General features: G+C 38.9%; 1 protein-coding gene across 2 annotated transcripts in view; it reads left to right on the top strand.

The window, feature by feature from the left end:
• Nucleotides 1–13,050, top strand: part of PITPNB (phosphatidylinositol transfer protein beta) — a 64,385-nt gene that overhangs the window by 32,542 nt on the left and 18,793 nt on the right. For both annotated transcript variants that reach the window (XM_005657336.3, XM_001927781.5), the window contains exon 8: nt 10,860–10,937. In XM_005657336.3, coding sequence (XP_005657393.1) covers nt 10,860–10,937 — 78 coding nt within the window. The remainder of the gene's footprint in view (nt 1–10,859; nt 10,938–13,050) is intronic.

Raw genomic sequence — 13,050 nt, 5'->3', positions numbered from 1 at the left:
GGTGCCTGCTGGGCATCATGGTGGCTAAATCCTAAGCTTGCCTCTCACCTTTAGCTAGGTCTGGAGCCAAAATGCTTTTCTTTCAGGCAAGGTCTGCCCCTGGGCAGCTTGTTAGAAATGCAGTCTTAGCCTCCTCCTAGGTCACAACCTTGGTTGGGGCTTCCAGGCTGTTTCTATTCAACTCTCCAGGTGATTTCTGCTCTCCTGGGAAGTGCTCTAGTACAGTTGTGATGGTGAAGATTATGGGGGTGATCTGGAATTTTGGAAGCAGAAGGAATCTCAGTTGTAGGCCGTGGTCCAAAACATTCACACCAATCATCATGTTTATTGTAAAGGAGTTTGAGCTCAGGGAAGTCGTGTAACTTTCCTCAAGACACATAACCAATGGAAGGAGAGCCAGGACTCAAAAGCAGGGCTGCTGACTTATTTTTTCCAAAACATCTCACTGTGGTGTTTCCTCCTTTGCATTACATTGATTAAGAGGATTCTTAATTTAAACAAACAAGCAAGTGCCAGCTCTTTGGTCCTGTCTTCCCTAGCTCCTCAGGAAATAGCAGTTTTCATCAGTGGCCTTAGTTACTTCCATCCATAATTGCTGAATTGCAGCATATTTGGAAATTTCATACATGCAGTAGAGTAAAAAGATTGGAAACCTTAAAATGTCTTTTGTGTGAGTGCTTATAGAGAACGCCACTCTTTTATGTTCACCATTTCTTTTATGTTCATTTAGCAAGCATTTATTGGAACTTGCTGTTTGCTCTGTATTTTTACAGATAAAATAGTAGTAATTGTGTCTGTCTAAGAGAGTGCAAGATTCTTAATCACTGAACATACTAAAGTGTTTCTAAGTGACTTGGAGCTCCCTTTGCTGTTTGTGTAGTCTGGTGGTGTTGAGTGCCCTCCACCAAAGAGCTTTTTTCTCAAAACTGACAGACCAGCACTGGGCTCCAGGGTACAAAGGCTGACTGGATGGGAGATTTGGAGTTTAGTACTTTACTAAATGAAGAGCCCCCCAACATTTGATTGCATATCAAAAAACAATAATGGGTTTGTTGGGCTCATCTAAGCCACTTGTAGAAGTGCCATGGTGATGTTGATCTCTAGGAAAACAAATTAGTTTTTAAAGTTTGTGCTTTTTTGCTTATTCTTTCTGGCATTGACCATTTGTTCTTTGGTTATGTCCCATTTGGTGAATATGTTTTGGTGGGCAGAACAATGTCCCATTTTCATTTATAGCAGAAATATACTAAGCTGTACCTCATTTTCTGAAGCTTGGTTGCCTGCGGAAATGAACATTTTAAGACTTGCCTTTTCCATGCATTTAGCTGCTTTCACTTTGAACACCATTCTGTTATGTGAATATTGAATAATCTGGCACTTTATAATTGTTTTAAGCCATGAGTATATATTATTTTAAAGTTATTTTTTTAAACATACTTCTTCCTAAATGTCAGCCTTGGAAAGCTGATGAAACTTAGTTTAATTTATTTAGGCATGTAAGTTTTGGTCACACTTTTAAGCAGTGCTTGTTTCTTGTGCTCTAGGAAGGATTCAAGCATATCTTTTCTTTTGATCAGACATTCTGTGAGACAGTGCCCAGATGTTATACATTTGAGTAGGTAGTCTCGGCAACATATGCTTTATTGCACTGCCTTTAGAAAAAACTTCGTAATTTTAAAGAAATGTAAGGATCATAAAATATGCTTTCTAAATAATCTTTATAAGATTAAATTTTTTTCTCTTTAAAATTAGAAACATGATGAAATCCTGTTGGAAAAAATACTATATCAGGCCATGTGAAGTTGTCGATGTTGTCAGCTATTGAGCTGCAAAAATGACACTTTTTGGGACAACCTACTTCATAATTAACCTTTGGTGGCTGATAACCCTAAATGGTCAGTACTGACCATCGCTCCAGTTCATTCCCTCTCACAGCTTTCAAAAAGATCCACATCTTAGATGTTCCTTTTGTTCCAACTATTCCCTCTTACTTCTAAGAAGGCCTTTCTGCCTCCCAGAGCTGTGGCTACCCCATTCTTCAGCCCTGAAAAGAGCTTTTGTTTACTAGAAGTCTGTGGCTGAGCTCCAGCAAGTGAGAGGAGGGCCTGTGGCTGCCAAGTGCTTGGGGGTCTCCTTGGCGTGAGCAAATAGTCTGCAGAGCACCTCTTCTTCTGCCATTAAAATGAACCTAGACACTTATTTCTATCTTAAAAGGGTGTAACTTACCCCTGGTGTACATGCCAGAACTCCAGAAGCTCTTTATTAAAGTGTGTGCGTAATAAAAGGGTAAGAATTGTGACCTATTCCTAACTTGTAGCAGTAGTCTCCTTGAACTCCAGACAGAACCAAAACAATTCAGATACAGGTTTTGAGGTAGCAGTGGTTTTGCTTTTGGTTAAGAAACTTACACTTGTCAAAGGCTTGTCTCATCTCCCTTTGCTATGCTGTGAAGCAAACCACTGTCAAGATCCTTTTCATAATGAGTTATAGAGGTTTTTTGTTTTTTTTTTTCCATCCTCAAAGAAGATATAAATAAATGTAAGCATGGTTCTTATTAAAAAGAAATGTTAAAATGTTTCCCACTTTATTCTGCTGCCTTACATGCTCAAGTACTTTCTGAACACTTAGAAGATTTGCATCCAGTGTTGAATTTAGAAAATGGCCTATGTATTTGAAGGCATAGTTGGGTGGCATTGCCCTCTTGTGGGAAAAGAATTCATTGCTTATTTCATGCTTGCTTAAATCTTAGCAAGGACTTTAAAATTTTTCTCAAAAATCTGCATGTATGAGCTTATGTTATACAAAATACTTTTTCCACTAGAAGCTATTATTTATGGTTACTTCTAATCTCTTCTACAATCTCACATTTAAAAAAAAAAATAGGGAGGAGGGTAGAGGTGGTTGAGTGTGAAGTAGAGTTTCAGTTCCTGAGTGGGGAAAAAATTGTCTGGTGAGAGTTAGAATTTTTTTTTTTTTTTTTTAGCAGCTAATAGCAGATATTTTTAAAGAAATTAGCATTAAACAGCTCCAAATCAAGCTTTTAAAGCATTTTCCTTAGAAAAGCCCTTTTCAGCAGTGTAAGCTCTCTCTAGGCTGAGAGGATCCCTTCAGGTTCTTGTCTCATCATGTGATAAAGTGTAGATCATATCACAGTTTCGCAGTAAAGTGTCATGGTGCTTGGGTGTCCATGAGCAGCATCTGAGTCTTGGCTTTTCTCAGCCACCATGGGCTGCGGGCTTAGCTTCCTCACCCCCAGCGGTAGTGGTGGTACCTTTGTTCCAAGGTTGTGAAGGTTAACTGGGAGAAGGTGTGTTCCTGGCATATAAATAAGTTTTCCAAAAATAGTATTAAGAATGATGCTGCATATCAGATTTTGCTCTTGCTGTTAAAAAAAATTTTTTTTTTTGTTTTTCTTCAATTATTTCCTATTTAGTATTTGTTAAATTGGTGCTAATGGGATTAATGGGGTCCTGGGACTTAGAAGCAGCTGTACCTGAAGCCCAGATCATGAATCAGAAGACATTTTACTGTAGAAGGCTATAACCCTGTGAATTTTCAAAAGGATGTAAACATTTCAGTTTAAGGAATTTGATGGAAAATGTTCTGTGATCTACTTTTATTTAAGGAAATAAATGTATGTTATGTTAAAACTTTCCTAAGCATATTATTCATGTTATAGGCATATGCAGTTTAATTTTAAAATATGTAATATTTAACAATCATCTTTAATAAAACTGACTTGTTAGTATGTTGAAACTTATTGGTGATAAATTTAAAATATCTTTATTTTTTAAATAGCATAATATATAAATATAATAATATAATGTTATATAAATACAATAGTAAATATAATGTAACAGAAACAAATATGTTGTATATTTGTGCCTGAAATGCAGGCTCACCCAAACCAGTAGCCTCTCTACCCCTGGGCTACTCACCAGCCCTGGGCTATCCAAGAGTCCCCTTTCTGGAACCCAGCTGTTTGGTTTCCGTGCAGGGTTGTAGGATATGGAGTCTGTCATGTCAGGCTTGGGTGGTAACTTCTTTTCATTGCTGACATTAGGATTTTTTTTCTTTTTCTATTAATTTATAACTTTCCAAAGGCTTTGGGGGGTGGGGGAGGGTGGTCTGCCTTCGTAAACATGACAGCGTTGGCAGGCTCTGGCTGTGATTCGGATGAAAAAGAATGGAAGAGGCGATTAGTCTAGCTGTGCTCTAGCCCAGCAGTGCTCTAGGCCCTGGCCACCTTTCAGCACAGAGCTCTTTTGACAGCCTCTGCCCCTTCCCTGTCTGCCCTGCTTGCCCACCCCATGTCTCTCTCTGTGCGGGTCTCTGTGACATTAAAAAGATAACAAGAGAGTGCTCTGTTTGGGTGTGTAGGTTTGACTGCATGTCTCAGTTCTCAGGGCAGTTGTTTAAAAATTCAGCTTTTAGGATTCATTGGTGGAAAGCCAGTGAGGATTAATGAGAGGGCTGAATTAGAGAATATTTTTTAATGCAGTTTTGTTCCTCTGAGGTACATTCAGTAACAGAAACTAGGCCAACAAGTTATTGACAATTAGTGGTCCTTTGGGAATCTGCTTTAATGAATAGATAAGAATGATTTGTAATTAGCATAATAATTATATGCAAATGAATGCTTCTGAATTGCTTTAAAACACTTCTGAACTGTTTAAACAGCCCTCCTGAGATCTTGTTACTCTATTAATTTGTGTAGCAAATCTTTTTTTCGTAGATCATGCAAAGATAAACTTCAGTCCAGCCCCTGTCCGAATTATTATGAATTCCAAGGTGGTAGGACCTGAATTAATGAGATTTACTTATACTATATTAATGGTACTCTATGGGAACCTGAAAGGGTGAAGAGTCATGGGGGAGATGTAATTAAAAATAGAAAAGAAAAGAAAGCTGCTTATTTGAAAATAACTGTTAAAATGAGTTTCTTAAACAAGTTAGTAAATGTTATTTCTCTTTACACGTCTGTTACTTGTTATTGCAAAATTTAATGCAACTTTTTTTTCTTAATGTGCTTCACCTTTGGAATCTGGCTTGAGTTTTCTCAGCTCCAGTTTGTTATGCACAAGGATCAGAGGTGATAGGATCTGGGAACTCCATTTTTCTAAGTGCCACAAATACTGAAAAATGCAGGGGAGTGCCAATAAATGATGCCTGTTATTTATCTTATCTTTGTATTTAATTCAGCTTTTCCCCCCATCCTGGTCTTTACTTTTAGAATGTGATTAGAGGAAATGAGGTTTACCAGTAAGTTGAGCAACAATACCAGTGCGTTTTAAACTTAGTGATTATCTTTGAGCTATGTGAATATATACTTAATTAATTAATCATCTTATGCTAAAGGAAAGAATTTTATAGCTGGCTGCAGGATTCTAATCTTTCTCTCAAGTTTTTGTTTACCCTATGGAATTGTTTCTCTTTAGGGGGAAGGCAAGTGTTGAGGAGTTGGATGTGGATTGGGCACCCTTTTCCATTGCTTATGCGTAGCCTCACCTGTGGTAACCCAGGCACGGTCTCTAAGCAGTTTCTGCTCTTTGGAGCTCATCCTGATTTTTCTACAAGCTGTCCAGAAACTCCCCCTGCAGCCTGCCCCCACCTCCTACTCACTTCCCCATTCATAATCATGAGTCCAGTCAGGGCTAAAGGACATTTGGGTTGGCCCAGCACAGATTTTGTACTTGCATTTTGGGGGACAGCCACTATGCTAAAAGATTCATAAAACTAATATTCTTTGTCTTCAAAATGAATCTGGTTTCTTTTGAGAGTTTCTTTGAGAGCTATAGTGAGTAACAGATGTATACCCAAGAGGTAGCACAACTTTTGTATTCCAGTGACAGAAAACAATTATTTATAAGAATTTAATGAATGTATTCTGTTGTTCCAGCATGGAGACTCCATTTATTTATCGTGTTATATTTTATTTGTTCTCCAAAGGGTGTCTTGACTTTCACTTGCCTCCTTTTTTACTTAAATAAGAGTTTTCAATTAAATAGAGTTGTATTAATACTAATCTGAATCTATCTTATCCTGATACCATTGTGTTTTTCTGTTGTTCAGGCACTAGCATTGCTGGGGCAAGCAGTGTCTGGGGACATTACACCTAACTTGATAATGATGGTTTTACTAAGCCCTTATCCTGGCCTGGCCTCTGGGCATTATACAGATAATTAAAATTGGATCATAAAAAATTTTTAAACACAATGCACCTTAGCAATAAGATTTTTCTACTTTTATACATGATTTTAAAACTCATTTTAAAAATACATTTCCTTGGCCTAGTGAATTTGCTTTCTTTTTTCCCAAGGATTACAGAAAGTGCATAGCAAATTCAGCCTTCAGAATACCCAGGAGCTGAAGACTCAAGTAGGCTACAGCTGTCTTCACCCACAGTATTCTAAGAGAACTAATGAGATGAGAAGTCTGCAGCTGGTGGCAAGCACAATAAACCATGAGCCAAGGGCTTCTCTTCATCAGAGCCTCCCCTTTCCCCATGGGATCCCAAAGGAGACAGAATACTAACAAAGCCAGCAGGCTGTCTCATTCCACACTATTGCTCATTTGCAGCTATAATTGGTAGCTGAGGTTGCATTCTGTATGCTGAAACTGTCATACATGAAGGAATATATTTGTTCATTGTGATACGGATATAAATCGGCCAGTTTTCAAATACAGGAAGACCAAACTAGATACCCAACAATAAAATTGTAGCAAAGAAGATACTGTTCAAAAAAAATAAATGTTTGTTAACAGAGATACAAAACTGAGGTTGTCAAAAGCACACCTGATTCCTGTGTTTTATTATCTTGCTACTTAATTCAACTGATTAAACATTTACACATCTAAACTAACATTAAAAAGCACAAAAATTCCTAGGTTTTGACAAGAATGCATTATCCTCATCTGTCAGGGTTAAGGTGCTGTTGTTAATAATTGGGTTGTTACATTTTTCAGTATATCTTTAATGTTTGCTGCTCTATATTCACAGGAAAAAAGCAGAGAGGGAAGACTTAACTTTGGAGATATATGTGTGTATATGTATGTTTGTGTGTATGTGTAGTATTTTATATGCACACACTCAGTGCCTTATAGGAATATCCATTGCAGTAACTCCAATGCTGCTGCTGCTTGGTGTTTTTGAATCAGTTTTGCTTATCAGGCGTTTGTGGACACCCTTCCACCGTCCTCCTGTGTGATGTTTAGAGTGAGCCCAGGACAGAGGCCCTAGGCTTGTGTTCAAGTCCTAGGGTGGATGAGCCAAACCACCTCCTTGTTGGACAGTGGTTTCTTCATCTGTGAAATGAAGCATTATCTTGGGTTGTCTTCAAGGTGCCCTTCACCTCAGAAAAGTTTCTCAGTGAACAATTAACGCTGAAGGCTTGGAAATAAACTTACAGAATCAGTATATTAGGTCCAGAGTGTATTCCATGTTCTTCAGTTAATTAATCTATGTCAGATTGAAAACCCCCGAAGTTGTTGCCCTGCTAAGGAGCTGGAGAAGGTTAGGAAGGAGAAAGGAATTGTTCAAAAGTCCATCTAATCCACCCGCTTACATTTTCACATTTACTGGTGCCATAATCATGCTAGGCCTATCTCCTGGGGCGAGTTACCCTCCCCCCCTTAATTAGTTTACCTCTACATGAAAGTAATTTATGCTGATTACAATTTAGACCAAGCTCACTTTCCCCCTTTTCCTGGTCATGCCTTGGTTTATATACCACCCTTATTGTATACCGTCAGCCCTACTGACTGATAACTTGTGTACACTTGGTTTTGTAGATGTTTTTTCTTTCAGAGCCTGCAAGTTTAGAATCCTTAGAGTTAGTTCTGCAGTCTCTGTTTCATCAATTTTAAGATCCTCTGCCCCCTGTTTTCCCTCTCATATTTTAATATAGTCAGAGTCAGGTTTGTCTTCCAGTTGAGGCATGTTTTATTGGTTAGTGTTGTCCTTCTTATTGGTACAGAAATAATGGAGCATCCTATAACTGGCAACCTCTTAGATTCAGGAAACATATTTTATAGCTCATGCCAGATTCCATAATATCTCAGATTGTGTCAAAAAAAATTTGAGCTTTATGCCCACAGTTTGGTTACACTTAAGTTAGTAAAAAAAAAAAAAAATTTCAGATGGGATGAGCTGTTAAATGTTCATCCCTGGCCAGGCCTCTGGGCATTTACAGATAATTAAAATTTTATCATAAAAATTTTAACACAGTGCACTTTAGCAGTAAGATTTTTCTGCTTTTAAAACATAATGCTAAAACTCATGTTAAAAGTACATTTACATTTCCTTGGCTGGTGTCTGTTGGTTTCAATTCTGACTGTAAGTCTTCTCTCCATTCTTTGTTGGCAGTTAACGTGTACTCCCTGGGGTTTCAGTTACCTTTTGTCTCTTTTTTTGCTCCCAGCTAGGCTGTGACTTTCTAGGAGCCAGAACCAGGTTTTGGCTCTCCTGTCCGTAGACCCCTTGGACCACCTCTGAGCCTTCTTCCCCTTTTTACTGATGGCTGTTCAATAAATAGACCTTGCATCCAGGAGATTATGTCGAAAATGATTATTTGATAGATTGTTAAGTGTTTTCAGTTTGGGGAGAAATTGAGCTTTTCTCTGGGTTTCTAAGCCTCTGACCTAGGAAAAAAATGTGTTATGGAGTAACATGGTTATTTGTTAGCAGGACATCTGATTTCTCACTGTGAATCCAGGTTTGGAGACCACCTGTGCAGTTGATTCTTTTCTCAGCAGTGAAGTGGTTAATTTTTAGGGTGCAGCTCTAAATTGAAATTTAAGAATTCATGTTAGCTGACCGTAATTGAACTTTCTGCTTGTGTGCCAAGACACACCAAGTAACTCCAGTTGTTTGACTCTTGCAGTGGGCTCATTCCAATTTGTCGTTCCTGGATAAGGCTCACTGACCTGAGGCCTGTGGCTGCGCCCTGTTGCTATTTTAAAGCAGTAAGACCCAGTGTGGCCAGCTAAGTTTGCTGTGTAATGATCTTAATCCTTTGTGGGGCCTTTTTGTAGCTTCTTAGAAGATAACATTTAGACAGGCTTTGAGTTCAAAGTTATATATTTGCTCAACTATCTTCACCTGAACCTCACATTTCTCCTTCACATAATTTATTTATAACTTTCTCTTTAGGAATTATTAGCATGTCACATGCATTTACTGAGTAACTGTTGGGTCTTGATTGGCTGCTTCTTAGCATGCTTTCTTTGATTGGTGAAAGTTTGTATTATGCTTTGGAGTGTGTTCAGTGTTTGCACTGCCCTTATCTCTAAAACAATGATTTTTCATATTGACTTTTCTGGGCATTTTTCTCAAAGTATGTGGTCCCTCCACAAATACTGGAAATGCTTTAAAAATTCTGCTCAAGAAGGAAGGGGCTCTCCCTTTGTAGTAGTTTCAGCTGAGCTCTGTTCACTGTCACTATTACAACTCATTTCTTTTTCTAAATCTGTTGTTAGCGCTTCAAAAGTGATTTTTTAAATTTCTACCTGTAGACTGTGTGTATATATGTGTGTGATGACAGAAAAACTTGTAAAGCACATGGGTTTAAAGGGATTTACTCCTGGAGTTCCTATTGTGGCCCAGCAGGTTAAGGCCCTGGTGTCTCTGTTTGATCCCTGGCCTTGTCCAGTGGGCTAAGGATCCGGTGTTACGGTAAGCTGCGGCATAGGTCACTGATGTGGCTCGGATCTGGTGTTGCTGTAGCTCTAGCATTGGCCCCAGCTGCAGCTCCTATTTGACCCTGGCCCAGGAACTTCTTTATGCCACAGGTGTGGACATTAAAAAAAAAGAGAGAAAGACCTCTTTCATATTTTCCATTCTATCAGGAAGAAGATATAAGGGAAACAGTTTACACACAAAATATACACACACAAGAACCTTGTATAAGACCTGGATTTTAGGGCAGTTCCCTATGACATAATATAACCGAGTCCCATTATATTGTCATAACCCTTTCCTTGGCAGTGTGGGGTGATGTGAATGTAGCCCTAAGGTCTGTGTACCCATGGCTGTCTATAGACAAGGCTGGGAGAGGCTGGGCTCCTGAAGCATCCACCACAGGCACAGCTGTGGCAGAGTTCAGGGTGTGCTACAGAATCCGTGGGGTTTTTTTTGTTTGTTTTGGTTTTGGTTTTTTTTTTTTTTTTTTTTTTTTTGCTTTTTATGGCCACACCCACGATATATGGAAGTTCCTAAGCTAGGGGTTGAATCTGAGCTGTAGCCACTGGCCTACGCCATAGCCACAGCAATGCGGGATCCGAGCCGTGTCTGCAACCTACACCACAGCTCACAGCAATGCCGGATCCTTAACCCACTGAGCGAGGCTAGGGATCATCGAACCTGCATCCTCATGGATGCTAGTCAGATTCATTTCCATTGAGCCACGACGGGAACTCCCAGAATCTGTGCTTTCGATCTGTGGTTCTAGTGATATAGCTGCTCTCCAGTAGGCCCTAGAGACTAGTGTCTTCATCTGTGGATATTGTCAAATCTGATACAGTTCTGCTTATTTGTTGAGTGTGGGTTTTATGTATACCAAAATGCCAAAACTGTTGAAAAGAGCTGGAAGATTTGTTCTTGGTGATAGCTATCCAGCAACCAGTCATGGTGACTGATAGTCAAGACTTTTGTTACCTTTTATTATGTAATGGTTTCACCTTAAGATAAAAGTTTAAAGCAAAAAGAACCAAGCTGAGAGCTTACTGTCCTACATTTACAAAAGCATCGGAAACCCATTCAGTTTCTATCATGTGTTTAGTAGCTGGGAAGGGCTGTTGTGGCAAGGTTAAAGCATTTTCTCTGTTTTCTTCTCTGCCTCTGACTTTGTTTTGCTTTTCAGGACTACAAAGCCGATGAAGACCCAGCATTATTCCAGTCCGTCAAGACCAAGAGAGGCCCTTTGGGACCCAACTGGAAGGTACTGGATCCTGACCTTTCTGACAGGCAGTGTCTTGGCAGCAGAACACTTGACAGGTCCCAAGCCTGGAAGAGCTGGTGACGTTTAAGTGAAAAACAGAAATGGCACAAAAATAGTTGTCTTTGTGATAAGGACTTACAGCCAGCTGCAGTTGGCCAGCAAGTCTATGCTGCATTAACACACAGAGCAGAGCCAGACTGTCACTTTCAGCATAATGCTATTCTGATAACTCTTAAAAGAGACAAGCAGTTCAGTCTTTGGGGATTGTAATGTTCTCTTTTGAGACTTGAAGCAGTACAAAAATCCATGTTAAATGAAGGTTGATAGTTTAAATTTAGTCTTAGTAAAAACTGAACAAGTTCCCCTTCCCTGGACTCATGTTCCTGGCCTTTTAATAGTTCTACTTTGCAAAGAGGGCACCAGAGAACAATTTTGGATGGCAAGTCATTGTTTTCTAATAATAAAGAGCGTATCTTTACTTTATTCATGGATGTAAGAACAGCAATGTTAAGGTAATAATTTTAATTGCTATAGAAATATAATGGGTTTTAAAGACATCCACTAAACTAAATGACAAATCCTTAGAGAAGGCTTAATGTGTTGCTGGCAAGTTATTACAGCTAATTTGACAGGAGAAGAGGAGCAGAAAAACCTAAACATGCCCAGCCAGAGTAGATTTTCCACCAATGGGATTTTACTTGGTAGCCAATCTGTTTATGCTGAAGCCAGTCACAGGTCATCGATAAATGATGTCTAGGTGCTAGTTGTTGCTTGCAGGTAGAGGGTTAATGCAATAGCCCCACAATAACCCAGTGAGTGATTCTCCATGGATGGCTGTTTTGGACTGTCTTGCACATCAATTAAAATGAAGAATGAGTCTGACTTTCTTCTATAAGAAATGATTCATATTTTCTTTTTTCACGTTTGTTCTCTGAGTAGGGTTTGGTTCAAGATCTCCCAGTTTAATGGCCGTGACTAGAGACTTTTAACTTAATACCCAGAAAGTAATATATATCACTTAAAAATTAAGGAATAAATTTAGTATGTACGTTCTAAATTTACTCTAATGCTTTAAAAAAATAATTCCCCACCCTTTTCATGATTCCTAGCTGTGATCTTTAGAATTCACCCTGAGTTAGAAGAGAAGCTCTTCTCTGGATTTAATGCTGATCTTAAAGAAGGGCACCATGCTAGAGTGAACAGGGGGCTGCTTCTAAGGTTGCCATATCTTCAAAAAGGTCTTCTGCCCCCAATAAGTACCAACTCTTAAGCTGAAGATAACTTTTTTTCAGGGAGTAGAGGACCATGAGGTTGAGACTTGGAGGCGGATTAAATATTGAATTTTCTTCCAGGTATCAACTTTTCAAGTATAAACTTGAAAAGGCAGTGCTCATTATGTGATGAGCTATGGCGTTGGGGTGCAAATCTTTCCTTTAGGAACTCCTAACCAGTTTTATAACAGCGAAAGTGATTAGTACTATGACTTCTACTTGATATCCAACTTTTAGGAACTTGGAATATGATTTTTATTTCTTTTTTATGTATGATTTTTACCTTTTTAACCAGCATTGCTTTCTCTTTTATTATCCAGTAGTGGCTACTTAAAATTCTAGAATAGGTTTAGTTTTTAGAAATGTTGTGAATATTTATATTTTAGCAGTTTTTTGCCCCACTTTGTGTGTGTGGGCAAGGGTGGGCAGTGTTAGACAACAGCTTATTTCTCTAGGAGAGTGCTAGCAGATAGTGATACCTCTACCCATTTGCCTGTTGGATTGTTAACTTGAGCCACCTGGTGGTCGATGCAGCTATGCTCATAAGTTGGGTTACTGTTTAACTGAATTTCAGTGAGCTACCATGATCTCAGAAATAACTTGTAATCAGAAATAATTAAACCTCCACTTACTGCTGTGATAGAAAATAAAGAGCATGAAGGATTGACTAGCTGATAATACAGCATATAGCAGACTAGGAACCTATGGACCAACTTGATCTTCTCAGCATCTCTTACAGCTGTTCAGCAGCTCCTGTTTGTGGGGCACCAAAGGTGGTGCTGGGGAAGGATGATAGTGAAGATTGCTGTACTTCTGAAATAAGAGGATGGGGAAGAAATATT

The sequence above is a fragment of the Sus scrofa genome, chromosome 14 (assembly GCF_000003025.6).
Source record: "Sus scrofa isolate TJ Tabasco breed Duroc chromosome 14, Sscrofa11.1, whole genome shotgun sequence".
Lineage (NCBI taxonomy): Eukaryota > Metazoa > Chordata > Mammalia > Artiodactyla > Suidae > Sus > Sus scrofa.
This window is presented reverse-complemented; position numbering and strand designations above follow the sequence as displayed.